The following is a 26,458-nucleotide window of genomic DNA, read 5'->3' as shown; positions in this document are numbered from 1 at the left end:
GCGTCAACAAATTCACTTTTTTGTGCTCACCATGATTATAGATCCATTTTTGGTGGATTGTGCATCTTTGTAATGATCTCTGAACTCTTCTCAAAGGTTATAATATATTTACTTGTCAAGTTGTAACCTTTTTGTCACAAAGCAAGTACCTCAGACTTATCCACAATACAAAATATTAGAATCAAAAGTTTAGAACATGAAAACCAGACTTTCATTCATTGTGACCCCATTTGACAACGTAAAAGATTTGTACAATGAGAGGTGAGCCAATTAAAATAATTGAAACCTGGTCTCAAAATAAATATTTGTTGCTTTGATCAATTTTTCATCATTACGATATATGATCATTATAATATTATAAATAAATATTTGATCTACCCATTACATTTCTCTATTATGATCATTTTCTTTTAGAAAACTTATATTTATTATTCCTGAATTCCTACCCAATTTATGTGAATTAGAAATACGATTTAATTTTGTCTAAATCTTTATTTAAAAAACATCTACTTCCTCAAAAACAAACTATAATAAATAATAACCACTCACAATTTCACCACTCATCCAAAAAGATAAAATGAAACTCCTATTTGCTCACAAAAGGACATGCTGCAATATCCACCCTTCTACAATTTGTGCATTTTTCGAAGGCAATATCCACCCTTCTTCAATATGCATTTTTCATAGGGAAAAAACAAGATATTAGCGATTTGCGTCTGCCCATTTCTTACCCTTGACACAAAGACCTATTGAATCATTAACTTTTATCATGTCATGTGTTTCATACAAATGCACTTATGTACTCTTCAACAGTTGTATATTTGACATCTGGGTACAGCGCACTGGCCTCAACAGCATCAGCTCCAATCTCAAAATTGGTTTGGTCCCCTTTCACATAAATGGTGTAAAAAATGCATACCATAAAATTCCCTGGAAATGGTGTATCTGCATCACCCACACAACAGTTAATAATGTGTTAGCTTTGATATACAGAATAAAATTGTATGGAGAGGGTCTAAAATTGATCAAAGTAGAATAAGCTATCCTCTTAGATTATGTATCTGCAAACTGGTAATAAAAGGATACCAAGATCTAAAATTGAAAGGAATGCATCTTAATATGGTTACTAGTGAGGACAGCGATACCCAAAAGAGTTTTAAGCGTTGTCTAGCATGTAAGTGGTGAGGACAAAGAAATTGCCACCATGACTCTTTTGGGTAATCTCTGGTCATGACAAATTCATACTAAGATGAGTATGTGTTAGAAGCCTTTGTGCAGAGATTTTGATATAGCTAGACACTCTGGACTGAATGCATGAAAGAAGTCTTTTTAAAACATCACCATGTAAGCTGTTTAACTTTGTTTCTACACTGAAAAACAACCAATACCTATTAGCAGCAATGCCTACGAATTGGGACTTCGAGTGCTTACCTTGGAGTAGTTTAAGAACCTGCTCCTCAGATAGATAGACCTTCTCCAATGTCTTCCCTATCTTTGACTCCCAAAGGGCTACAAGATCATTGGTAGAAATGGTATTGGCAGGAGGCCTCAAGTAGAGGGTCTTGTTCAAGGTTCTAGGATCATCCACTGCCTTGATGGCGAATGTCCCAATATCTTCTTCCTTCATATATACAGCTGCATTTCCATTTAAACATATGTCAGACAAATGGTCAAGAAAAATTCCAATAACAGAGACCCCTGATCTATTGCTGCTTTGCTGAACCTTGTCAGAGATCATGACTTCACATAGAAATCTAGTAACAGAACGGTCATGAATCAGCAAAGATCTATGATATCATATACCATGAATCAAGAGGAAAAAAACCATGACAGTAAATGTAGTTGATAAGTAGGCAGTCTTTTTCAGAGAAAGTCAAATTGTGATATTCCTATTAGGATTCAAGTGTGTAGTTCTTGAGACAAACTCTTTGACCCATGCTTCATGAGTAGTGGTTCACGCAAACCCATCTCTCATGAGAATGAATGAAACACAACATTTATTGGGTCTAGGTGGATGCTAATAGAGAGGAAGCATTGGAACTTCCCTGGAGGTCACCCAACCTAGTACTACTCCAGCTCGAGCACACTCAACTACAGAGGTTTAACAATGGAGGAAACTCCGTAGTTAGCACACTTGAGCTGGAGTAGTATTGGGGTGGGTGACCTCTCGGGAAGTTCCAATACAATACTTCAATGAGCATCACATAGATCCAATCAGTGCTAAATGTTCCATTCATTATCATGAGAGATGGGTTTGTATGAACCACTACTCATGAAACATGCATCAATGAGTTTGACTCAAGAATTACACCATTGAATCCTGATAGCAATATCACAAATGTAGTTGAATTAGAGAATTAATAACAAAGATCCCTAAAAAAATGCAACTTTACTGGGAAGTTGAAACTCATAGCAGAGATCATGAATCAGCGAATTTTTTTTTTTTTAAATTGCCACTGAACGCAGTACAATTAGGGAATTTATGACAGAGATCCCTACAATAAGGCAATTTTTCTTAGAAGTTGGATCGCATAATAGATATCATAAAAGTTTCTGCTTCAAACAGATAGCAGCAAATATGGTTGAATTAGGAAATCTATAACACAGAAACAAAAGCAAGAACAGATCATCCAAAACAATGAGTAATACAGATCTTGAATTTACCCAAATGAATTGTTTCAATGGCAATTATACCCCTATATCAAGAGATGAAATAACTCACACCTTTAGTAGTTCCATCTCCATAAATAACAATTTTATCTCTTGGTGGAGCTGTCAGGCCAAGCTGTGAAAAATTAGAAAGAAAGTATCCTGCAAAACAATGTGAAGCGACATATGTATGCGGAATGCCTTCTGCCTCAATCGTCCGGCGAAGTTTGATTTTCAAGTCGTACGAGCTCTTCATTGGCTCCAATGTACGGTGCTTATCAACATCATTCCCAAACTCTGATGGGAAAAACCTCTGCAAAAGATACACACAAACTCAATACGAGAAAGTTGGACCTAAACCCTCGTCATGAATTTGATCAAACTACAGAAATGTATTGTACCTTGACAGTCCCAACATCCTTAATGGCCTTGATGAGAGTGAACTGATCTGCTATCTGCTGAGAACCCACTGCTGAAATCACCACATCCACCTTCTTCACTGCCTCTACAAGGCTTGCATAATCATCTATGGACCCCTCCATTTGGGTATTGCAAAAACAACATCATTAGTAAGAAAAGCATTTTATGTTATGAAATGATGATTGCAAAACATTTTATGAGTAACTTACATGAACTCCTGCATATGGGTATTGCAGAAAAAGTCAGAAAATACAATGGCTGATGGGTTAAAACATTGTGGGTTGTTGAATTGTGATGGGACAAACACGTTATTCATTGTGGATTGTTGAAATGTGATGGGAAAATGCATTATACGTTGTGGGTTGTTGAATTTTCACGGGAAAACAAATTATACATTGTAACTTACTTGAATCAGAGTTGCTCCTTTGGATGTGAAGGACTCGAGCAATGAAGCCTTTTCAGGGTTTGAAGGTGTGGTGTCCCTAACAAGGAGGAAAGTGGGGTGACCTTGGGCAAGGCTTGCATTGGTCACATGTTTACCAATGTAACCAGTTCCCCCAATTATCAAGACTCTGCTTCCACCCATCTTCAGTTGCAAGCAACTTCTGTATTTGTCTGATCTATTTCAATCAACAATGCTCTGCAGCTTGAAGATGAATACCCAGCGTTAATATCTTGCACCAGTCAGACACAAGAACAGTCCGAAAGAGCAGTATCAAAGTAGATCTCTAATGAAAGGGGATATGTGGGGTTTGGCATTCTTTGCATTGGGTGATAATTTTAGTGGTCTGACATCCCAACGGACATTCAACCAGATAGGAAAAGATATCTGTGATGCGGGAAAGGGAATCCTTCTAGAAGCAGAGGAAAAAAATTTGCACCCAATTTAACAGTTTATGTAATTTATTAATTAATTTTAAAATCACAAAATCACTGATCTATGACTTTAAAATTAATTAATAAATTGTATAAACTGTCAAATGGAATGCAGATATTCGGCTGTTTAGCTAAGGGCAAAATTACATATCTTCTTCGGAATATCTGCATGTAAATAACGAAATGATCATATAATCAATTTTTATATATTTTCATTATTAAGAAAGAATCTATGATCACATTTTTTTATAAGTTTAATGATAAAAGAGAATTGTCCTTTTTTCACATTAGAGAGTGTGAGTTATGGGTTCATTACGGCTTTCTTTGAGACAAAATGCACTTTGATCAAGTTTGAAAAAATCTAAAAATACAATGGATTCTTTTGAAAAAAAAATTGTTCTTCATGATATGTAAGACATATTTTATTGTCTTGCTTCTATTTTCACTCAATTGTAGGCAGATTCCAGGAAGTGTACCATGACAACATATCAGGTCCAATGTATCTAGCACCAAGTAGTTCAGCTAATCAAGAATCAACAAAATGGGGTGCTTCATAGTCTTCAGGCTCTTATTCGGATTCTGATAAATTGTATTTGAAAATGTGTACTCTTCTCTATGTACCTCTGTGGGTTGTTTTGCCTCATGTTTCTCTATTGTAATTGTTGATGCGAGTTTTGTATCACTTACATAACATATTAGGATTTGAATATTCGATACGAGATATCAAACATGCAACTTCTCTCTTGAAAAGTTAATGCTCATGAGACATGAGTATAACTCCAATGTTCCTTACACTGTTGGACACTCGCTCAGTTTTACTGATGTGATTTTCTGGTAATCACGTAGGCGGCCTTACGCTATTCATTCGAGGATGACTTGAACTTTGGTGGAATGATGGAGATGATGATGGGTTTGGTTTGTGAAATGCGCGGGTGGCAGATAATGTTGATGGCAGTGATGATGGAGGATGTGTATGCTAGTGATGATGTTAATGGGAAAGTGATGGTGGTGGAAGGTGAATGGATGTGTTTTAATGCTTGACCTACTCCTTCTAACTTCCCTCTCTAAGCTTCGACTACCCAACTACTCACTACTCTACTCCTACTCCTATGGATGGAAGGCTAGCAAATGGACGAGGATCGAACCTAATGAGAGCTTACCGGCGGCCTCACTTCCACAGGTGCAATGATTCGAAGGAATAATAAACTAGTTTACCACACAAAGCTTCCCAACCAGCCGCTAGAATGCTAGTAGCCTAGTATTGATCCCTATCAAACATTTACCAATGCTACCATACAACTATCTATCTACTTTAACTTCACTTAAACAACTTCAAATGCAATTTGCTTCAACAACTTGAAACGAAATCTAACTAAGTGGAAGTAGAAAACATGCAATAATACCCAATGTTCCTAATCAACATGCAAATCGCAACAATGAAAAAGAGAGCAATTTTGGTATTATCTTCGCAACAATTTCTCCAACCACCTTACAAATGAGAGCAAATGGCCTTTTATAGGGGCCAGAAATACAACGGACGGTGGAGATCAAAACAAGATCAACGATCCAGATTGGATCCTCAAAACCCTAATTAGGGTTGCCACCCCATCGGCCAATGAGAAGATGCCACCTCATCAATAGACCAATGAAAAAAGTGCAAAAAGTGGCAACCAATGAGAAGGCACCAAAAATGGTGGCCAATTAGAAGTAGACACTTGTCCTATTCTAGAAGAAAGGGAAATTGCCACTTGGGCTTACATCAAATGATCTTCTAATATAAATCTTCCCTTTTCTTTCATTTTTTTAGCTAAGGCAATGAACTTAGCTAGCCTTTCATTAACTTCTTCCATAGGAGGACAAGGTGTGTGCTTCACCCTGAGTTCCACTAACTTCGTCACGCTGCTTGCTGCTTGTAGTATCCTTTCATGATCCTTCTCATATTCTTTCTCAAATCCAAAAAAAGCATTGAGAGAGGAAAGGGTGCCCAAATGCTTCTTCTTGATAGCAACCTTCCCCAACTCATCCAACCTCGATCCAAAATCTATTTCATTGCCATCCTCTTCTCTGATATCCTCAAAATCAAATGCCACCTCAACGTTGCTCATCATGGTTGAAATGGAAGTGTCGATGCTTGGGTTGTGATGTGCAACTGCCTTTTGTATATCCTTTTATTGTACCACCATTGGTATTAGTTATTCGCCTCATTTTCAAGAAGAAGAGTGTTTTGGGCATCATATCCTCTTTGTCTTTCTCAGTGTTTGCCCACTTGAGATTCTTACTTGCACTACCATCCTCCCTGCTCATTGCCTTATTACTGGATGGTAGAGTGGTGGACCAGAAGGCAAGAAGAACCAAGAGGAGCAATCCTTAGACTAGAGCGAAAGATGGATGTCAGCTTAAGGACTCCTTGCAACTCTAAATGATTTGAAATTACCTCTATCTATAGCCAAGGGGGATTGTCCTTCCTTTAGTCTATCCTTCATCTGTATCATGTCCACTGTAGCGATATTGGTGTCGGTTATTCTCTTCATTTTCGAGAAGAAGAAAGTTTTGGGCATCATGTCCTCTTTGTATTTCTTAGTGTTCGCCTACTTGAGATTCTTACTTGCACTACCATCCTCTATGCTCGTCGCCCTATTACGAGATGGTAGAGTGGTGGACCAGAAGGCAAGAAGAACCAAGAGGAGCAATCCTTAGACTAGAATGAAAGATGGATGTCAGCTTAAGTCCCCTTGCAACTCTAGATGATGAAAATTCACCTTAACCAATAAGGGTATGTGCAGGATCATGGTGTGCCAAAAAGTGGCGATGTGAAAAAAAAAGAGTTTGAAGACGCCTAAAAGCGCTTCAAAATCCGCTCTGACTTTTTTTTACCTATCCAGGAACCAAACCTGGAAGGTTAAGCCGAGCCTTATCGGATATCAGATTTTAAATCAAATATCTGACTAATAATTAAAATCATATAATAGTATGATATATTATTTAATATTATTATTATTGATATAAAATAATAATAATAATATTAAATAATATATCATACTATTATATTATAATAATATTATTATTATAATAATTATTATATTATAATTGTATAATATTATACTATAATAATAATATTATAATAACATATTATATTATAATAATATAATATAATATTTCATATATTATAATATATAGTAATGTAATATAATATATATATGATATAATATAATAATAAAAAGTAATATCTTATAATATAATATATAATAAAAAAGTATAATATATTATAAATTATAATAATAATATTTTATATTATAATATATAGTAAATTAATATAATATATAAATATATAAAATGTAATATATATTATATATTATATGTTATATTATATATATTGTAATGTCATATCGGATATCCGATACCTGAGCATTGGATTAAACAAAATCACAGACCTGCGGCCCTTATTTTACGCGAATTTGGGCTAGTATTGCCACCACAGATCGGATATCAGATACCAAATTGGATATCAGATATCAGGTATGTTCCCCCCCCCGACTCATTTTTAACCTAAATTTAATAGATTTTAACATGATTTTGTTTGTTTTAGTTGAATCTAGGGTTTTTTTGACAAAAATGGTTAAAATTTAGATTTTTTTTTAATATATATTATGTTTTGCAATTCAATAGGAATGGCTGATCAAAATGATGACACTGAGGCAGGGAATAATATTCCTCGCAACCCACCACCAAATGATCCAATATCCCCACAAAACCGTCCACCAAATGATCCTCTACCTCCTCAAAACCCTCCTCGAATCGAGGATTTGATAAATGAAAATCTCACTGAGTTGAGAGGTTTGCATAGAACATACAATAATGTACCTACACTGGCTCCTCTGTTATCCACGTTAAACACCATAGTGGATAACATTGAAACCCTTGCAAACCAACAAAATGCTGCTCTTCGTTGGCGTGATGAAATGCACCAGATATTTGATGATGGTTTGGATTATGATGAGGTCGCGGCCCTCAACATAACCAAAGACGATTTGGCAAGCCTTTTTGCTAACCCAAAAAGGGGTATACCAGTTGACCCAAAAAAAACCAAACTATCGATTAAATAGTGCACAAATGATGCCATATGTGCAAATTTTTGGGACCGTTGGTGGATGGTCTTTGATATCCCTCCACATGGCAATTTAGACATACCATTTCATTTCCTTAGAAAATTATATGCAGAATTTGTGCTGAAACTTAAAGTGAACTATTGGAGCATGAAGCCCAACATGGGCTTAGGACTAGGAGCTCCTCAGGATAGACCCTCTTCCCAGCGGAAGAAACTTGGCACTTTTGTCCCCCCCCTGATATCTCCCCCCCTCCTCAAGTGCAGCATCCAGATATTATGGCAAAGGCTAGCTCTCAGACCATCAGAGCCATTCATAAGCTAAGTAGCCTAATGATATCTCAGGCTAGGTCAGTCCTGCCTCCTCGTGTTGATGATGTTGGTGCCAATTCATCATCGGCTAGCTCATCACATGTTTGTGTGCCTCACACTTGCATTACATGCAAGAATATTTTCCTGGGTCCCATAGGTGATCTTCCTGAGTATCATTTTGTATTAGACAAGGATACACCAGACGCACATGCAGAGGCTATAGACCCTGATGCGAGAGAGGAGGGGAATGCAGAGGCATGGACTCTTTCGGTGTCGGTACGTGTATACATTTTTTTGTTATGACATATGTGATTTAAAGTTAATTTTTATAGTAGAGTAATTTTAATTTTTAAGCCATACTAACTTTTACATGTATGTGATCTTCATTCATGTTTAGTTGATGACTGAGAAGGAGCTCAGACAGATAGATGATGCTACACTCTCGACCATTTCATTTGGCCTTGAGACATCTATAGTACATTATGTTGTGTTTGCATTTCTTTTTTCTATTTGATATTGTAGCATACATGGTTGCTAATCTTTCTTTTATCTTGCAGATACCACCTGCCCCGGGGGGACAAAGTGCAGGGGGTGAGCCAGCATGCATTGACAAAGGAAAGTTAATTAGATGTTTTCTAATTGATTAAATATTGATGCATTCTTGTAAAATTTTTGTGGTAATCTCATTTAATTACATTATTTATTGTATATAGGTTGTGGCTACTGGCGATGAGCCTGTATAGATTCGGCGTCCTAGATCATCAGAGATTTTCATTCGCACAGAGAGCCCCATTGTATGTATAAGTATCATTTATTTTTTATTTTTTTAATTGATGTAGAGGAAAGTATGATTGTTGTTCTATACAATTTCTGTGATTTTTTTCGTACCAATAATGATTCATGTCTTGCATATGTTCATTACAACTTAAATAGGCTTATATGCACCTATCCAACCGACCAAGTTGGTTACAAAGGTTTATTTAATCAAACAAATACCAAATTACTACTTTCCCTCCAAAACTAATATGACCGTTTGAATTTGAAATTCAAATTTCAAACTATAGTTTTTATGCATTCCCTAACTTTCTAAACTATTCCATTGACTGAAAATTGGTCATATGGATTTATTAAATGCAACTAAGTAAATTTCCAAAAAATTGAAGTTTTTATTGTTTTTTCTCCAAACCACCGTACACTCTGATCTCCCCCTTTCAACTGAGATCACATATGACATATATAAAGGTCTACATGACCGTTGGAACAACCATATAGGCATTCCCAACCATAAAACAAACAAACAACCACTTTTTGCTAATACTGTTTAGACTCTAAATACCCCATTCTAAGGCCTTTTGGTCCCATGGACTCACTTGGTTTATAACCACACCAAAATGCTTGTGGGCCTTACATGTGCCTTTATTACAAAACATAGAACAACTTGTAAAATATGGACCAAACCTTTATTCCAACTTCCTAATCTACTTGAATCCTCGCTTTCATGGAGTGGCAAGGTGTTCGGCAACAGAGATACTTGTTCCCCCCTGCCACATAGGTTAGGTGCCCTGCACCACCTTTCCTCTCTCTCTCATTCTGAACACTAGTCCACCAAGTGAGTGATGTTCCTCTCAGTCTTGTTGTTGCTACTTTTACCTTCTTATCTGCCTCTATGTCTTGAAGATCAAAGTAGTTCTCAAGGGCCTCTATCCACCCTAGCACTTCTTCACTATCCATTTTACCCTGGAATATTGGAAAATCAATATGGTTCTTCCCACCATTACCTTGTACTACCTTAATGATTCTCATAAATCTCCTTTCTTCAGGATCATATGTTGTCTCATGCTCTTGCCTTGCATTACCAACCTCTTCTTCTTCATGGTTCTCTCCATGATTTCTTGCTCTAACCTCTTCTCCTCTAGGTTCTTGCCTTTCTTTTTCTAAGGATTCTATCCTTGCAATAAGCTTCAGCCTCTCTCTTCTCATCTATCTTTCTTCCCTCACTCTAGATGCTTCAAGTTCTCTCCTCTCTCTTTTCTCTTTTGCCAACTCTTCTCTCAATTCTTCAAGTTCTCTAGCCATTTGATTTTTAGGAGGCATTTTCACAACAAGTTTTCTTCCTTCCCAAGGGCCAACTCACTGATTCTCTTTCTTTCCTCACCAAGAAATCTCTGGACACCACTTATGTACCTTTCAACTCTAGGACACACAAGGAGGAATTAGACACACCAAGGCTTCAACAAAGGGACTAGCACACTAAGGATTTTCAAGATTATAGGTCTTGGTCACACTCCTAAACACCCAAACTTCAAAACCCTCCTTAAAATGGCTTAAAAACTAGGGCTTGCTTGTTCAAACCCCAAAAGTCAATTCTAGAACGTTTTGACTTGTCTAATGACAAGATATGATCATGACAACCTACATGAACCTATCAAATGACTCATCTACCATATGAAATCCTAAAATCCTATCTCATGCCCAATTACAACTTTCTTCCACATATGAGTCCAACATTATAACTTTGTATGCTTCCATGAGCCATAATTGGTGCAAGGATTGCCCAATTGACTTCAAGAGATGTTCCATGACCTTTGTAATTCCTTGGATCTTCAATGTTCCCCTGATGAGCATGGGATGCTCTTGCATCACTTATCTTTATAAATAAATTCAAAACTAATTTTTGTGATATTAACAACTACTATTTTGTATCTCATAGGAGACTCCTAGTGCACATGAGGTTCGATGGGACAGTTATGTAGATTTGATGACACAACCACTCACTCCTGAGGAGGAGCCTACAATAGTAAGTTGTAGTTTGAATTCATGATTAAATATGTTATAAATTTAGCATGCTATGAATTATAATGTTATATTTTAAATTGTAGATTCATTTGACAAAGGTATTTGAACATATACAGCCCACAATCACAAAGGTACCAACATTGTCGAGGGCATACGAGAGGACTCTTGACCAGTGCAGGAGGTCGACGAGAGAGGTATTTATTATGAAATTTTGATAATATTAATGTCCAATACGGAAAAGATCATTATGCATTTGAGTAATTCAATGTTAGATACGTAGAATCATATAAATTTAGTAGTCTAACTTTGGGTTTTCCTTTTTTGTTTATGTAGGAGGCATTCGATCCACCTAGTGCAGCGAAGAGGCTGCATTTTGATCATCCACCAGCACCCTAGGATAGTATAGTTTTTGTAGGATGCATCATGAGACATTTTGAGATGGCATATGCCACATTGTATACAGAAACATTGATATTATACACATTCTGATGGCAGGATCAGCCACATTTTGTATATGGATCTATGTATATTGATATATATATATATATATATATATATATATATATATATATATATATATATATATTTGAGTACTTTTTCTATGGATACATGATCTTTGATATATATTTGTGTAAAATTTTGTCTATGGATACATGTATTTTGATATATATTTTTGTCATTTACGTGCACAATGATATACATATTAATTTAGTATCTAGTATTGTTCAATTTATCATGGATCATGTGTCATGCCCTAAATTTTACTAGTAAAAACACAACAATTTTTTATTTTTTTTGTAGCTTATGAAGTCGCATAAGAAATTACATATTGTAAAACAAGGTTATCATTGAATAGGAATTCAAGACTCATGTGAATAGTGTGAAGGTGTTAACATTTTAGTCACAGGTGGTTTTCAAATAGATTGGATGACAGTCTAGTTCAATTTAGCATCACGAGTCAAATGAGCAAGTTCAAGATACAACACTCATAAATTAGTGAGGTAATTCATATCCTAACAAGCCTCTGATACTAATATTCTATTAGGGTCTATTGGTTGTATTATATGGACTAGGTCGTGATTCTAGCATGTAAGGGAAGGGGATCTGAATTACTTATTATCTTCATTACCAATGTACACACGTTCATTAATCATTACAATATATATTAATGTGACAATTACTATATTACTATATCCTCATTATCTATCAACATTGCTTCCTCACCAAACTAGCACTCACTACAGTTTTCTAAACACAAAAATTACTATTTCAATACATAAATTAAACTCACTCTAACAAAAGACAATTACTAACTATCTAGCTCATCAACTACTAACTAATCTAGCTACATTGCCATGCTTTTACATTTACTATTTTAATTACTATAATTACTATACTATTACATTTACTTTTTACATTAAATTACATCTAACTATTCACCATAAGCTCACTTTCTCACTATCAATATTATTATTATCAAAGCATGATAAGATTCAAAGTAGTTTCATGTACGAATTAGTAAGCACATAAAATGAGGAACTCTTAGTAAGTCTAAGGGCAAATTCAAAGTACTTAACTCAATAATAATTCACGATTTTTATTTAAACACATCCTACTACACCATCGTATTGAGTGTGTCAATTTAAATTTGTTAGATGAATTGTTTATGCAAGGATTAGGTGCAAGCGTATAAATAAGGTTTGTATATAACATACCTTGTCGTTCTGACATATATGTATCAATGTATCAATGTTCTTTATTGACTAGATAAAACTAGATTTGAGTTATTATTTTAATCCACCATCCATCCTTATCCTTGATTCTCTAATCCCATCATCCCGACAACTTACTTCATATTAAAACCCTATTATATGTACATCCAATCAATCTTGGCTTTTATTTTATTTTTGAGTTAAATATTTAAATTTGTCATATTCTCTAACATGCACACTAATATGCCTTTATTTATTTAATTACTAATTTATTATTTGAGTGTTGGATGTGACTTAGAGGTCACAAGATTGTAATGTGTACCATTCTGTCACTTAGAAAATATATTAGTCTAGGACACTCATTAGTCTCTATATGCTATTATTATTTTTATTTTTATTGGATAGCAGTCTAGAATCTGGGAATATTCTTTAATATTTTATTGCTCTGTATTAAGGAAGGGATTTATTTGCCTTTACCATACATTTTCTAGAGAGGAAAATGCATGCCTACAGCAATGTATCTCATAGATTTTATTATGTCTTCTCTTACAAAAAACTTCATTTTGTTATATCATAAAATTAATTTGATGATTTTCTTGCTTAGAATTGCATTAAGCTTGGTAATTAAAATCAATGTTATCCATGCATGTGATATGAACATAAAAATTTCCTTCCAAATTATTGAGTGCACAACAAGATTGTAAGCAATCTACTAAGTTTTAAATTTATACAATCAATGGTATCACATAACATCTATGGATTGTTATTATCAACTAGTCATTTACAATACCACAAGGAGAAAACTTTCTTTCACATTTTCAAATGATAACAATGATGTCAAAGCAAATCTGTGACTTGTACCAATGCTTTCATAACAATATAAACTCCAAATGAAACATGCATATACAACCTTATCAATTATTTCTTCTACACATACATTAGGTAACAATGATACAATCTCCTTCCATCACAATGGGGCAACATAAGGGACTTTTCAAAATCATAAGGAACATGGACATTGAAAGATATGGACAATGAGTAGCATGAACATTGTCCAACATGATCGTTGAGAACATGAACAAGCTGGTGAATCCTCCTTCACAAATGATGGCACAATGTCAAGTTTTCTCATCCAACATCAATCTGCAAGATGATCATTCCAAGCCATTTCCATTGCTCCCTTGGACACAAATCTGCATATGCAACACAACAAAATAACAAGGACCATGGGTGCTTTCCACCCAACCATAGGCCTCAAAGAGACCACCCTCGCGCTAGGGAACAATGCTCAAACTGGGATACACATACAATCTTTCAATGCATAAACATTACATTACAAACTTGAACAATTTCCCCCCAAGACTATTTCACAATGGCTTCACAGATGGAATCATAAACATAGGGTGAAGGTGTGTTCTAAAATGGAGACTTGCCATACCAAACCATATTTGCAATAAACAATTTTCATGCCCTCTCGGGGCTATCATAATTCACCAAATTTCATGTCCTCTCGGGGCTATCATAAATGAACCATTTAATGCCCTCTCGGGGCCTCCACATTTCCTCCTCCAAACCCACTACCATCAGCTGTAACTCCTCAAACTTCCTTTCTACACCATACTTTCCTTATCACCCCCAACAAGATATGAAATGTTATGGCATACAATGGAGTCCATACTCCAAGGTTCTCAATACATTTTTCGAACCCAACTTAAGCCCTTCACCCTGGACTTCTCTTCCCTTCCCACAAGGGTGAGTGTAAGTCCCACGCCCATAACAATACTCAAGCACAAAACAAGAAAACAAAACCAAGTAGAAATAAAACAAGAAATTTTCAAGAGCACATCACATTTTCACAACACAATATCAACACCCATAATACAACAAGGAAATAGACAAAATCCAAACCTCATACTCACAATACTCCACACAATACAACAAGATGCACAATGGTGTCACACTAATCTACATGGAATGAACACCATTCAAGCACTTACATGAATGCTACTCCACAATGCAATGCAATGCATACTCCATTGATAAACTCCACACTTGCATATTTGCTTAACCATGCTAAAAGAAAGAAATGGAAAAGAAGCAAGTTTGAGATACCAACCTTGGTCTAAGCTAGGGTAAGGATAGTTGTAGTAGAGCTCCCCTAATCTCCCTCCAAAACCTACGTGTCTCTAAAATTAGAGAGTGGGCAAACACCCCACTAGTTTGGCCAAGACCCTCTAATAAAGCCTTCCCACTAACTTATTTTAGCAAAAACACTAAGCCACTCCATCCTTACAAACTTGTCTCCTCTAACGGTTCATCGATAGCCCTCACGAGCTCTGAGTTATGACCCTCGAAGGATTGACCTCAAAATGCACTTAGAGCACCTTGAAGACTCCTCGTACGGGGTGGCCGCAAATGATGGATGGTCTTCATGGCCAGAACAAGGGTGTGACTAGGGTTCACCCGCCCATCCGGAGCTAATGGCACTGATGATTCGATGCCAAGATCAGCAGTTTCAAAGTTACGCTGTGGTGCACCTATGAACTGAGCCACACTGTGAGTTTTGGCATCGAGCGAGATCGCTATGCTGAATCCAAACGGAATGTGATCTCTCAAAAATGAGATAGGTTATTTTAGGCCTCAGCATCACTGTCCTATAGCATTTGACAGTTCATCGATAGCCCTCACAAGCTCTGAGTTATGACCCTCGAAAGATCGACCTCCAAATGCACTTAGAGCACCTTGGAGACTCCTCGGTACGGGGTGGCCGCAAATGATGGATGGTCTTCGTGGCCAGAACAAGGGTGTGACTAGGGTTCACCCGCCCATCCAGAGCTAATGGCACTGACGATTCGATGCCAAGATTAGCGGTTTCAAAGTTACACTGTGGTGCACCTATGAACTGAGGCACACTGCGAGTTTTGGCATCGAGCGAGATCAATGTGCTAAATCCAAACGGAATGTGATCTCTCAAAAATGAGATAGGTTATTTTAGGCCTTAGTATCACCGTCCTGTAGCATTTGACAGTTCATCGATAGCCCTCACGAGCTCTGAGTTATGACCCTCGAAAGATTGACCTCAAAATGCACTTAGAGCACCTTGGAGACTCCTCGGTACGGGGTGGCCACGGACGATTGAGGGTCTACGTGATTGGAACAAGGGTGTCACTATGGTTCACCCACCCACTCGGAGCTAATGGCACTAACTTGTAGCCGTTAGGAGTTAGATTTTGAAAAGTTGTCAAGAAAGGTTGATCCCTTTGACTTGTATCATGAAAGGTTGCTTTGTGCCTTGCTTGATTGTTTGAAGACTACTCCATGTGTCACTATCTTTCTTGGAAAAAAAATTGCTTTTGAACATCAAGCTTGCAATATTATCAATTATTGTCAAACTTTTTCAACCAAGTCAAAACGTCAAATGCAAATATTTGTTTGCATTTTTTGCTAAGGGGAGTTTCATAAATTGACTTTGATTTTCTATGTCTCTAGTGCTTGAACATGCTTAAAATGGCTCTTTGGTCTTAGAGCTATTGGTATTTTCTAACTTCATGGTCTATGATATGCATACTAAGAATTTCTTTCACTAAATGGTTTCCTTGATCTATTGACTACACTTAAATTTGTTCACTTTCCATCTCTCTTTCTATATGTTCAATACAAAGAGCTAGAAGAGACAAATAATCTTTCTTACCTTCATCTCTCTAAGCACATGATAGAAATCAATTCTAAACTTGAGAAAAGGTTAGAGGAGAATATTGCATTCTTAAATTAATCTCCCTTAAGACCTTTACATACACATGGGGCATTCTTAAATTAATCTCCATGGAAGAAAATTTCATAAAACTAAAGATTCCATAGTGTTGAAACATAAAATCCAAGATCTCATTTATGATGGGATTGTTGATATCTCTAATGACTCATCCACTCATAGCCTTCATATCCAACTTCATATCATGTCATTATGCATGTGCTATCTTGCTTATTAGCTTTAGTTGCTTATCCTACATGCTATCTTCTTTCATGGATTTCATGGCTTATCCCAAATGTGCTTCATACAACTTTTCAATATGAAAGTCTTTCAAAACATTATACAATATTATGACTCTTTATGCTTTCAAATGCTATGATTGGTTGCAAAATAGAAGAAATCAAGTATTCTAATTGTTCATCCATACTTTCTAGATTTTTCTTATTTGATTAGTTTGATAAAAATAGTTTTAATAATCATAATGTCAGCTTTATGTCAAATAAGGAAAAAAACAAATTTGTAATAAGATATCCGCATGCAATTATCTTTCATATAGTTATAAATGCTCTTAAAATTGTCGTTATAGCCTTGTATCACATGCAAATATGATTTGGAAGAACTTGTTCAATATCTTCCTCTTATAATTCCTTACAAAGAACCTACCAAAATACAAAAACCATATACAAAAAAATACACATTTTACATCATAATACATCATAAATTTTAGAAATTCTCCCCAATACCACCCCCCACCAACTCTTCTTGTTGCCAAAAAACGTCTGATATAGTCTTGAAGCCCATAACCGAATGGTTCTTTCTGATTTTTTTCCTTCCAAACTAGTCATAATCGTTTCATCAATTTCAATTATCCATTTTGGTGTTTTAGAACCTTCATGTCAATTATAATTAGGAGATATGTAAGGTTCTTCTGCATTAGGTTCCTGTGCATTGTCATCTTCGACATGATCCATTATGCAATTTGGATTATGACTTGGTGGCATTTCTTCTTCAAAATTTTCAATCTCTAGATTTTCAATTTCCGCATTATCATTTTCAATAGGTACATTTTCATTCCCCAACTGTACATTTTCATTATCTGACTCTATTATTTCACCTTCTATTAATTCATTGTCAACTTGATTGATATTTAGCATACCTTGTCTTTTTTTTCGGTGTTTCATTTTGTCCCTTTCCCTATATGCCGCAATGTCTTCATTGGATATCTTCCTTTTATGTTTATCCTTTCGACGACTGCTGCTCCCCATTCAGATGGAAAATTCGAACACCTAAGGTTATATTTTTGAATTCTTTTCGATTGGTTGGGCCCCAAAACGCGACTTTTTACGAATCCCATGAAAAGAGAGGTAAAAAAGTAATGTTGTCGGGTCTGTAGGGATGGTCAAATATTGAAAATTGATGCCAGTAAAATTGGATATCCGATATAGGAAAAGGACTTTTGGGGGCAAAACTTGCTAAGGTTTTCCTCCTTTACCACAATAATATTAATATTATGAAAATATTTGGAGGCAAATGACTTTAATTTATAACTAAGTTAATAGTATATTAGTATTAGCATAAAGTATCAATAATTTTAATATATAACAGTATTAATATACCTATAGTATCAATATTATTATTATACCTATAATAGTATTAATATTATTAATATAGATATAATAGTGTAAATATATAGTGTTTATTTATATTAAGCTACAATATAAAGTATTAATATATATTATTATTATAGCTATAATAGTATTATTATTATTACTATACATATAATAATATTAATATTTAGTGTTTATTTATATTATAATTATTATCCTAAAATAGTATAAATAGTATATCCTAAAATATTACGTTATATATCCTAAAATATTACGTTATTATATAGATATATTAATAACATACATATTAATATAATAATATTTATAATATATATTATATTTAATAAAAATATTACGTTGTTATATATATATTATATTATTATACATATTAATATAATAATATATAATACAAAGAGGGTCGTCGTTTAATGGGTCAAAGAGGGTCATGACCCCATTTGACCCATATGAACGATTCGACTATGTCCCTAGGGGTCCTAGGACCCCTAGGGACATATGTCGTCATTTGATGGGTCAAAGGGGGTCATAGGTCACCCTATGACCTCCTTTGACCTATATGAATGATTCAACTATGTCCCTAGGGGTCCTAGGTCCCCTAGGGACATATCTCATCATTTAATGGGCCTATGACCCCCTTTGACCCATAATACCCATTCGAATATGTCCCTAGGGGTCCTAGGACCCCTAGAGACATATATCATCGTTTAATGGGTCAAAGAGGGTCATAGGTCACCCTATGACCCCCTTTGACCCATATGAATGATTCGAATATGTTCCTAGGGGTCCTAGGACCCCTAGGGACATATGTCGTCTTTTAATGGGTCAAAGAGGGTCATAGGTCACCCTATGACCCCCTTTGACCCATATTACCCATTCGAATATGTCCCTAGGGGTCATAGGACCCCTAGGGACATATGTCATCGTTTAATGAGTCAAAGGGGGTCATAGGTCACCCTATGACCTCCTTTGACCCATATGAATGATTCAACTATGTCACTAGGGGTCCTAGGACCCCTAGGGACATAGTCGAATCGTTCATATGGGTCAAAGGAGGTCATAGGTCCTCCTTTGACCCATATGAATGATTCGACTATGTCCCTAGAGGTCTTAGGACCCCTAGGGACATATGTCATCGTTTAATGGGTCAAAGAGGGTCATAGGTCACCCTATGACCCCCTTTGACCCATAATACCCATTCGAATATGTCCCTAGGGGTCCTAGGACCCGTAGAGACATATATCGTCATTTAATGGGTCAAAGAGGGTCATAGGTCACCCTATGACCCCCTTTGATCCATATGAATGATTCAAATATGTCCCTAGGGGTTCTAGGACCCCTAGGGACATATGTCATCATTTAATGGGTCAAAGAGGGTCATAGGTCACCCTATGACCCCCTTTGACCCATATTACCCATTCGAATATGTCCTTAGGGGTCCTAGGACCCCTAAGGACATATGTCATCGTTTAATGGGTCAAAGGGGGTCATAGGTCACCCTATGACTTCCTTTGACCCATATGAATGATTCGACTATGTCCCTAGGGTTCCTAGGACCTCTAGGGACATATGTCATCATTTAATGGGCCAAAGAGGGTCATAGGTCACCCTATGACCCCCTTTGACCCATATTACCCATTCGAATATGTCCCTAGGGGTCGTAGGACCCCTAGGGATATATGTCATCATTTAATGGGTCAAAGGGGGTCATAGGTCACCCTATGACCCCCTTTGACCCATATGAACAATTCAAATATGTCCCTAGGGGTCCTAGGAACCCTAGGGACATATGTCATCGTTTAATGGGTCAAAGGGGGTCATAGGTCACCCTATGACCCCCTTTGACCCATATGAATGATTCGAATATGTCCCTAGGGGTCCTAGGACTCCTAGGGACATATGTCATCATTTAATGGGTCAAAGAGGGTCATAGGTCACCCTATGCCCCCTTTGACCCATATTACCCATTCGAATATGTCCTTAGGGGTCCGAGGACCCCTAGGGACATATGTCGTCATTTAATGGGTCAAAGAGGGTCATAGGTCACCCTATGACCCCCTTTGACCCATATTACCCATTCGAATATGTCCCTAGGGGTCCTAGGACCCCTAGAGACATATATCATCGTTTACTGGGTCAAAAAGGGTCATAGGTCACCCTATGACCCCTTTTGACCCATATTACCCATTCGAATATGTCCCTAGGGGTCCTAGGACCCCTAAAGACATATATTTTCATTTAATGGGTCAAAGACCTATGACCCCCTTTGACCCATATTACCCATTCAAATATGTCCCTAGGGGTCCTAGAACCCCTAGAGACATATATCGTCGTTTAATGGGTCAAAGAGGGTCATAGGTCACCCTATGACCCCCTTTGACCCATATTACCCATTCGAATATGTCCTTAGGGGTCCTAGGACCCCTAAGGACATATGTCGTTGTTTAATGGGTCAAAGGGGGTCATTGGTCACCCTATGACCTCCTTTGACTCATATGAATGATTCGACTATGTCCCTAGGGGTCCTAGGACCCCTAGGGACATATGTCATCGTTTAATGGGTCAAAGCTAGTCATAGGTCACCCTATGACCCCCTTTGACCCATATTACCCATTCGAATATGTCCCTAGGGGTCCTAGGACCCCTAGAAACATATATCATCGTTTAATGGGTCGAAGAGGGTCATAGGTCACCCTATGACCCCCTTTGACCCATATGAACGATTCGACTATGTCCCTAGGGGTTGTAGGACGCGTAGGGACATATGTCGTCGTTTAATGGGTCAAAGGGGGTCATAGGTCACCCTATAACCCCCTTTGACCCATATGAACAATTCAAATATGTCCCTAGGGGTCCTAGGACCCCTAGGGACATATCTCATCTTTTAATGAGTCAAAGAGGGTCATAGGTCACCCTATGACCCCCTTTGACCCATATTATCCATTCGAATATGTCCTTAGGGGTCCTAGGACCCCTAGAGACATATATCGTTGTTTAATGGGTCAAAGAGGGTCATAGGTCACCCTATCACCCCCTTTGACCCATATGAACGATTCGACTATGTCCCTAGGGGTCCTAGGACCTCTAGGGACATATGTCATCGTTTAATGGGTCAAAGGGGGTCATAGGTCACCCTATGACCTCCTTTGACCCATATGGATGATTCAACTATGTGCCTAGGGGACATATGTCATCGTTTAATTAGTCAAAGAGGGTCATAGGTCACCCTGTGACCCCCTTTGACCCATAATACCCATTCGAATATGTTCCTAGGGGTCCTAGGACCCCTAGAGACATATATCGTCGTTTAATGGATCAAAGAGGGTCATAGGTCACCCTATGACCCCCTTTGACCCATATGAATGATTCAAATATGTCTCTAGTGGTCCTAGGACCCCTAAGGACATACGTTGTCGTTTAATGAGTCAAAGAGGGTCATAGGTTACCCTATGACCCCATTTCAACCCATATTACCCATTCGAATATGTCCCTAGGGGTCCTAGGACACCTAGGGACATATGTTGTCGTTTAATGGGTCAAAGGGGGTCATAGGTCACCCTATGACCCCCTTTGACCCATATGAACGATTCGAATATGTCCCTAGGGGTCCTAGGACCCCTAGGGACATATGTCGTCGTTTAATGGGTCAAAGGGGGTCATAGGTCACCCTATGAACCCCTTTGACCCATATTACCCATTCGAATATGTCCCTAGGGGTCTGAAGACCCTTAGGGACATATGTCGTTGTTTAATGGGTCATCTGAATATGTCCCTAGGCGTCTTAGGACCCCTAGAGACATATATCATCGTTTAATGGGTCAGAGAGGGTCATAGGTCACCCTATGACTCCCTTTGACCCATATTACCCATTTGAATATGTCCCTAGGGGTCCTAGGACCCCTAGAGACATATATTGTTGTTTAATAGGTCAAAGGGGGTCATAGGGTGACCTATGACCCCCTTTGACCCATTAAACGATGACATATGTCCCTACGGGTCCTACATAGGACCCGTAGGGACATATGTCATCGTATAATGGGTCAAAGAGGGTCATAGGTCACCCTATGACCCCCTTTGACCCATATTACCCATTCGAATATGTCCCTAGGGGTCCTAGGACCCCTAGGAACATATGTCATTGTTTAATGGGTCAAAGGGGGTCATAGGTCACCCTATGACCCCCTTTGACCCATATGAACAATTTGACTACGTCCCTAGGGGTCCTAGGACCCCTAGGGACATATGTCGTCATTTAATGGGCCACCTATGACCCCCTTTGACCCATATGAACGATTCAACTATGTCCTTAGGGGTCCTAGGACCCTTAGGGACATATGTCGTTGTTTAATGTGTCAAAGGGGGGCATAGGTCACCCTATGACCTCCTTTGACCCATATGAATGATTCGACTATGTCCCTAGGGGTCCTAAGACCCCTAGGGACATATGTCATCGTTTAATGGGTCAAAGAGGGTCATAGGTCACCCTATGACCCCCTTTGACCCATAATACCCATTCGAATATGTCCCTAGGGGTCCTAGGACCCCTAGAGACATATATCGTTGTTTAATGGGTCAAAGAGGGTCATAGGTTACCCTATGACCCCCTTTGACTCTTATATATTAATAATATGCACATATATATATATATATATATATATATATATATATATATATATATATATATATATATATATAATGAAAATATTATGTCATTATATAGATATATTAATAACATACATATTAATATAATAATATTTATAATATATATTATATTTAATAAAAATATTACATTGTTATATATATATATTATATTATTATACATATTAATATAATAATATATAATACATATTACATTTAATAAAAATATTACGTTATTGTATATATTAATAACATACATATTAATATAATAATATATAATACGTATTTTATATATATATATATAAATTACGTTATTATATTTAGTAAAAATGATAATAATATAAATTATATTTATAGATTGTAATAAGATTAACATAAGATATTATTATATATTACTAGATTATATCTTGTATGTTTACATTACGTTATTATATATCTATAATATATTAAAATATGCCTTTACATATTAATATAAGTGAAATAATTTAAAAATAAAAAACTAGAACGTTTAAATCGAATTTCCCTCCAAAATTTAAATTTTTTTGAAATTTGACTACCGAGCCATATCGGATATCCGATTTGGAATCAAATATTTGATCAGGCTTGGTATTTACCAAGCCTGCCCGGTCAACCCCAAAGACGTGTTTATAGAGAGTTTTAGTGACACTCAGACTTCGGGTAGTCGTCTGATAATGTTATTTTGATCGAAATTGAATGAAACGAAATGAGTTTTTTAATATCGCTCTTTAGATTCCATCAATATAATTTCTGTCAAATTCTGAGTTCGATAAGTATTTATTAGTTAATTATCATTGAAGATTATTGTAAAGTGCTGATTGACATACTGAATGAAAAATAGCTATAACTTTCAAATGGTATAACATTTTTTAAATCTAAAAGTTGCGTCACATTCTATACTTCGCCTAGTATAAGAAAAAAAATAAATTTAAATTTGGTCAAATTTTCTATTAGTTAGGGTGGTCAGACACGGGACTTTTTTTAATCCTACTTTTTATTTTCGCCTTGAAATTTTCTTAGTACTGCATTAAAATTCAAACTTTTGACCAATCAATTATTTTTTTCTCTTGCTAAGGCCTAGTAGTTTAGAAACTACATTCAATTTTCTACAAATTATTTTCTTACAAATTTTTGATATAAAGTCCATAACCACTTCAAAATTATGTGTCAAGTTGACATAAACCTGATTTGCTGATTTTTCACTACCACTTAAGGCCATAGTTTGGTACACCATGATCCTGCACATACCCATAATCTTATAGTGACTTTTCGGAATGTAGGATATGACTTCAAGAATTTCAAATCCCTTGCAAATCAAAAATTTATCATGCAATTCACGTCCAAATAAAATTACCCAACCTAGGGCAAAAATTGCAGCCTCTTAAAAAATTTAGAATTTTATCTTTCAAAAATTTCGGTTCCCACAAAATTCGGCTTCCACAAATTTCGCCCTCCACAAAATTCGCCAAGCAAGAAGAGTGCAGACCTGCTCTTGCAAAATCATCAACACCTTGAGAAGGAGAAGTGAAAAGTGAGGAAGAAATGGGAGAGAGGCCTTCTCTTATACCCAAATTTCTTCTTGGACCCTGGGAGAAAGAAAAAAAAATAATTAATGCAAAATTATGGCCCACAATTAAATACTTAACCAAAATTAATTTTGCCATGATGAAAATTAACTTTCTAAATTGCCAATTAGTTCTAAATTGCAAAAAGAAATTAAATAATGCCTTGAGGGTGTTAAATATTTCCATTTAATGGGGGTTTAGTAATTAATATGTCATTAAATTTGGATTTTGGCTAACCAAAAGCCATTTTTTCAATATTAAATTACCAATTTCATTAAATGTAAAAAGTTTTCAAGGCAACTTTAATCTATTAAAACCAATTTTTTGCAATTTATCTCCAAATCAATTTAGGTAAGCAATTTTAGTTTTTTAACACAAATAAAATTATTTCTCTAGAGCCTAAAATCGATTTTTCAATTTTATTTCACCATCACAAAAATTAATCCTTTTCACCAAAAATAATCAAGATTTTCCAAAAGACCAGATTTAAGAAAATTTTCATTTTTTGAAAACTATCCAATTTTATACAAGTTTATCCAAATTTTCAAAAGAAAATGTCTAAATACAAAATTTACAATTTTATCCTGCCAAGTGTTGCTCTTTTAAAATTTGTTCGGCCTAAGGATGAAATTGGTGCCTCTGGAAAATCAAGCGGAACAAGGTCAAAAAAAGCTAAGCCTCCCCACATTTGTCTTGAAGGTGCCAAGGCGTGAAATTTTCAAATTTGAAACCTTTGGACCTTAAATTGCTAAGGCAATCGAAAAAAAAGGGGGTCTCCAAAATTTTGGGGTGATGGTGTGAAAACCTCACAACAGTAATGTTTTCTTCATTCTTTCCAGCATTCTCTATGAATTGCTCTTCTTTCCTTTGTAAATTGCATTTTTTCAATATTATATATAAAAAAAAATTGAAATCTAAAAGAGCAAAACAAATTGGAAAAAAAAAAAGTATTTTGAGAGATCTCACATTTATTTATTTTAACTTTTTTTTTGTTGCGGGCCTTTTGAAAATGGACTTGTTGAGGAAATAAAGGCACAACTATAGATCTTTAGATCAAATTCGTGTAGTCTAGAAATGAGATTTACAAATTGTATAAAGCTTTGTTGCTTTATGGAAGTTATTAAAATCTTTTATTCATTTACTAATTCTTTTTTGAGAAACCTTAAAAATAAAAGTTTTAATGTTCTATTTTGTATAGAAGAGATGATTGGTAATTTGGTAGTATGTATGGGAGGGAGCTAACTGTGGGAAAGAGTAATTGGTATCATAGAGTAGTGTCTTAAAACAATTCAATATTATATTTAATTATTATTCACATATAAATAACTTTTACAAAATATTTGTTAGATAATTTTTTTTAATTGAAATAAGTTTTTATTTATAAATATATTTTAATTATTTTAATATATATTTCAGGTTGAAGTTTAGAAGGTGAGGGAACTTGTTGATTGGGTAAGATATGTTTGGTTGCAAGAATTGGGTGGGAATAGTAAAATCTAAATACCCACATTAATCTGATGTTTGTTTGAAAAATACAAAATTATAATTAGAATTTGTCAATCCTAATTTGATCCCAAAATGAGCATAGCGGCATTCCTTTAAAAAGGTGGAATAGGAATAGCTTATTTTTATTCTAGTTTTTAATAAACCAAATTTGATGGATTGTCGGGTGCATGACTTTGCTATTCAATTGTATTTTGCCACTTGGATACATTTTTGGACTATTTTCTCCATTCATCATAAGATATAAACTAGGTCAACATTATTTAAAGTTTAATATGTTTTTTTTAATGACAAAAAAGACTATCAATATCTTTTATAAACTTTCATTAAATTATCTTTTCAAATAAATGTTGTGTTTAGTCTTATAATTAAAACTATATTGAAAGAAACAGATTTGATATCTTTTATAAACTTTCATTAAATTATCTTTGCAAATAAATGTTGTGTTTAGTCTTATAATTAAAACTATGTTGAAAGATCATTTAAATATCATATTA

The 26,458-nt window shown here is 35.8% G+C and overlaps 1 protein-coding gene across 1 annotated transcript; it reads right to left on the bottom strand.

Annotated features, from left to right (window-relative positions):
* Nucleotides 1-563: 563 nt before the first annotated feature.
* On the bottom strand, nt 564-3,960 carry LOC149560224 (phenylcoumaran benzylic ether reductase IRL1-like). The gene is made up of 5 exons (XM_089824549.1): nt 3,476-3,960; nt 3,051-3,185; nt 2,725-2,962; nt 1,432-1,635; nt 564-945 (listed from the first exon to the last, which is right to left on the bottom strand). Exons 1-5 carry the CDS (start codon nt 3,653-3,655, stop codon nt 782-784), a joined length of 921 nt encoding a protein of 306 aa, XP_089680675.1. The 5' UTR covers nt 3,656-3,960; the 3' UTR covers nt 564-781.
* Nucleotides 3,961-26,458: the final 22,498 nt, after the last annotated feature.

Source organism: Cupressus sempervirens, chromosome 4 (genome assembly GCF_028749045.1).
Source record: "Cupressus sempervirens isolate cs-2001-9-10 chromosome 4, ASM2874904v1, whole genome shotgun sequence".
Classification (NCBI taxonomy): Eukaryota; Viridiplantae; Streptophyta; class Pinopsida; order Cupressales; family Cupressaceae; genus Cupressus; species Cupressus sempervirens.
This window is presented reverse-complemented; position numbering and strand designations above follow the sequence as displayed.

Bases quoted from the DNA above. Each gene is read 5' to 3' on its own strand.
- LOC149560224 (XM_089824549.1), bottom strand. From the start codon at position 3,655: ATGGGTGGAAGCAGAGTCTTGATAATTGGGGGAACTGGTTACATTGGT. The intron at 2,963-3,050 runs GTACAATACATT...TATCTTTTGCAG, and splicing joins AGGATGTTGGGACTGTCAAG to AGGTTTTTCCCATCAGAGTT. The intron at 1,636-2,724 runs GTGTGAGTTATT...ATGGAAATGCAG, and splicing joins TGGAGATGGAACTACTAAAG to CTGTATATATGAAGGAAGAA.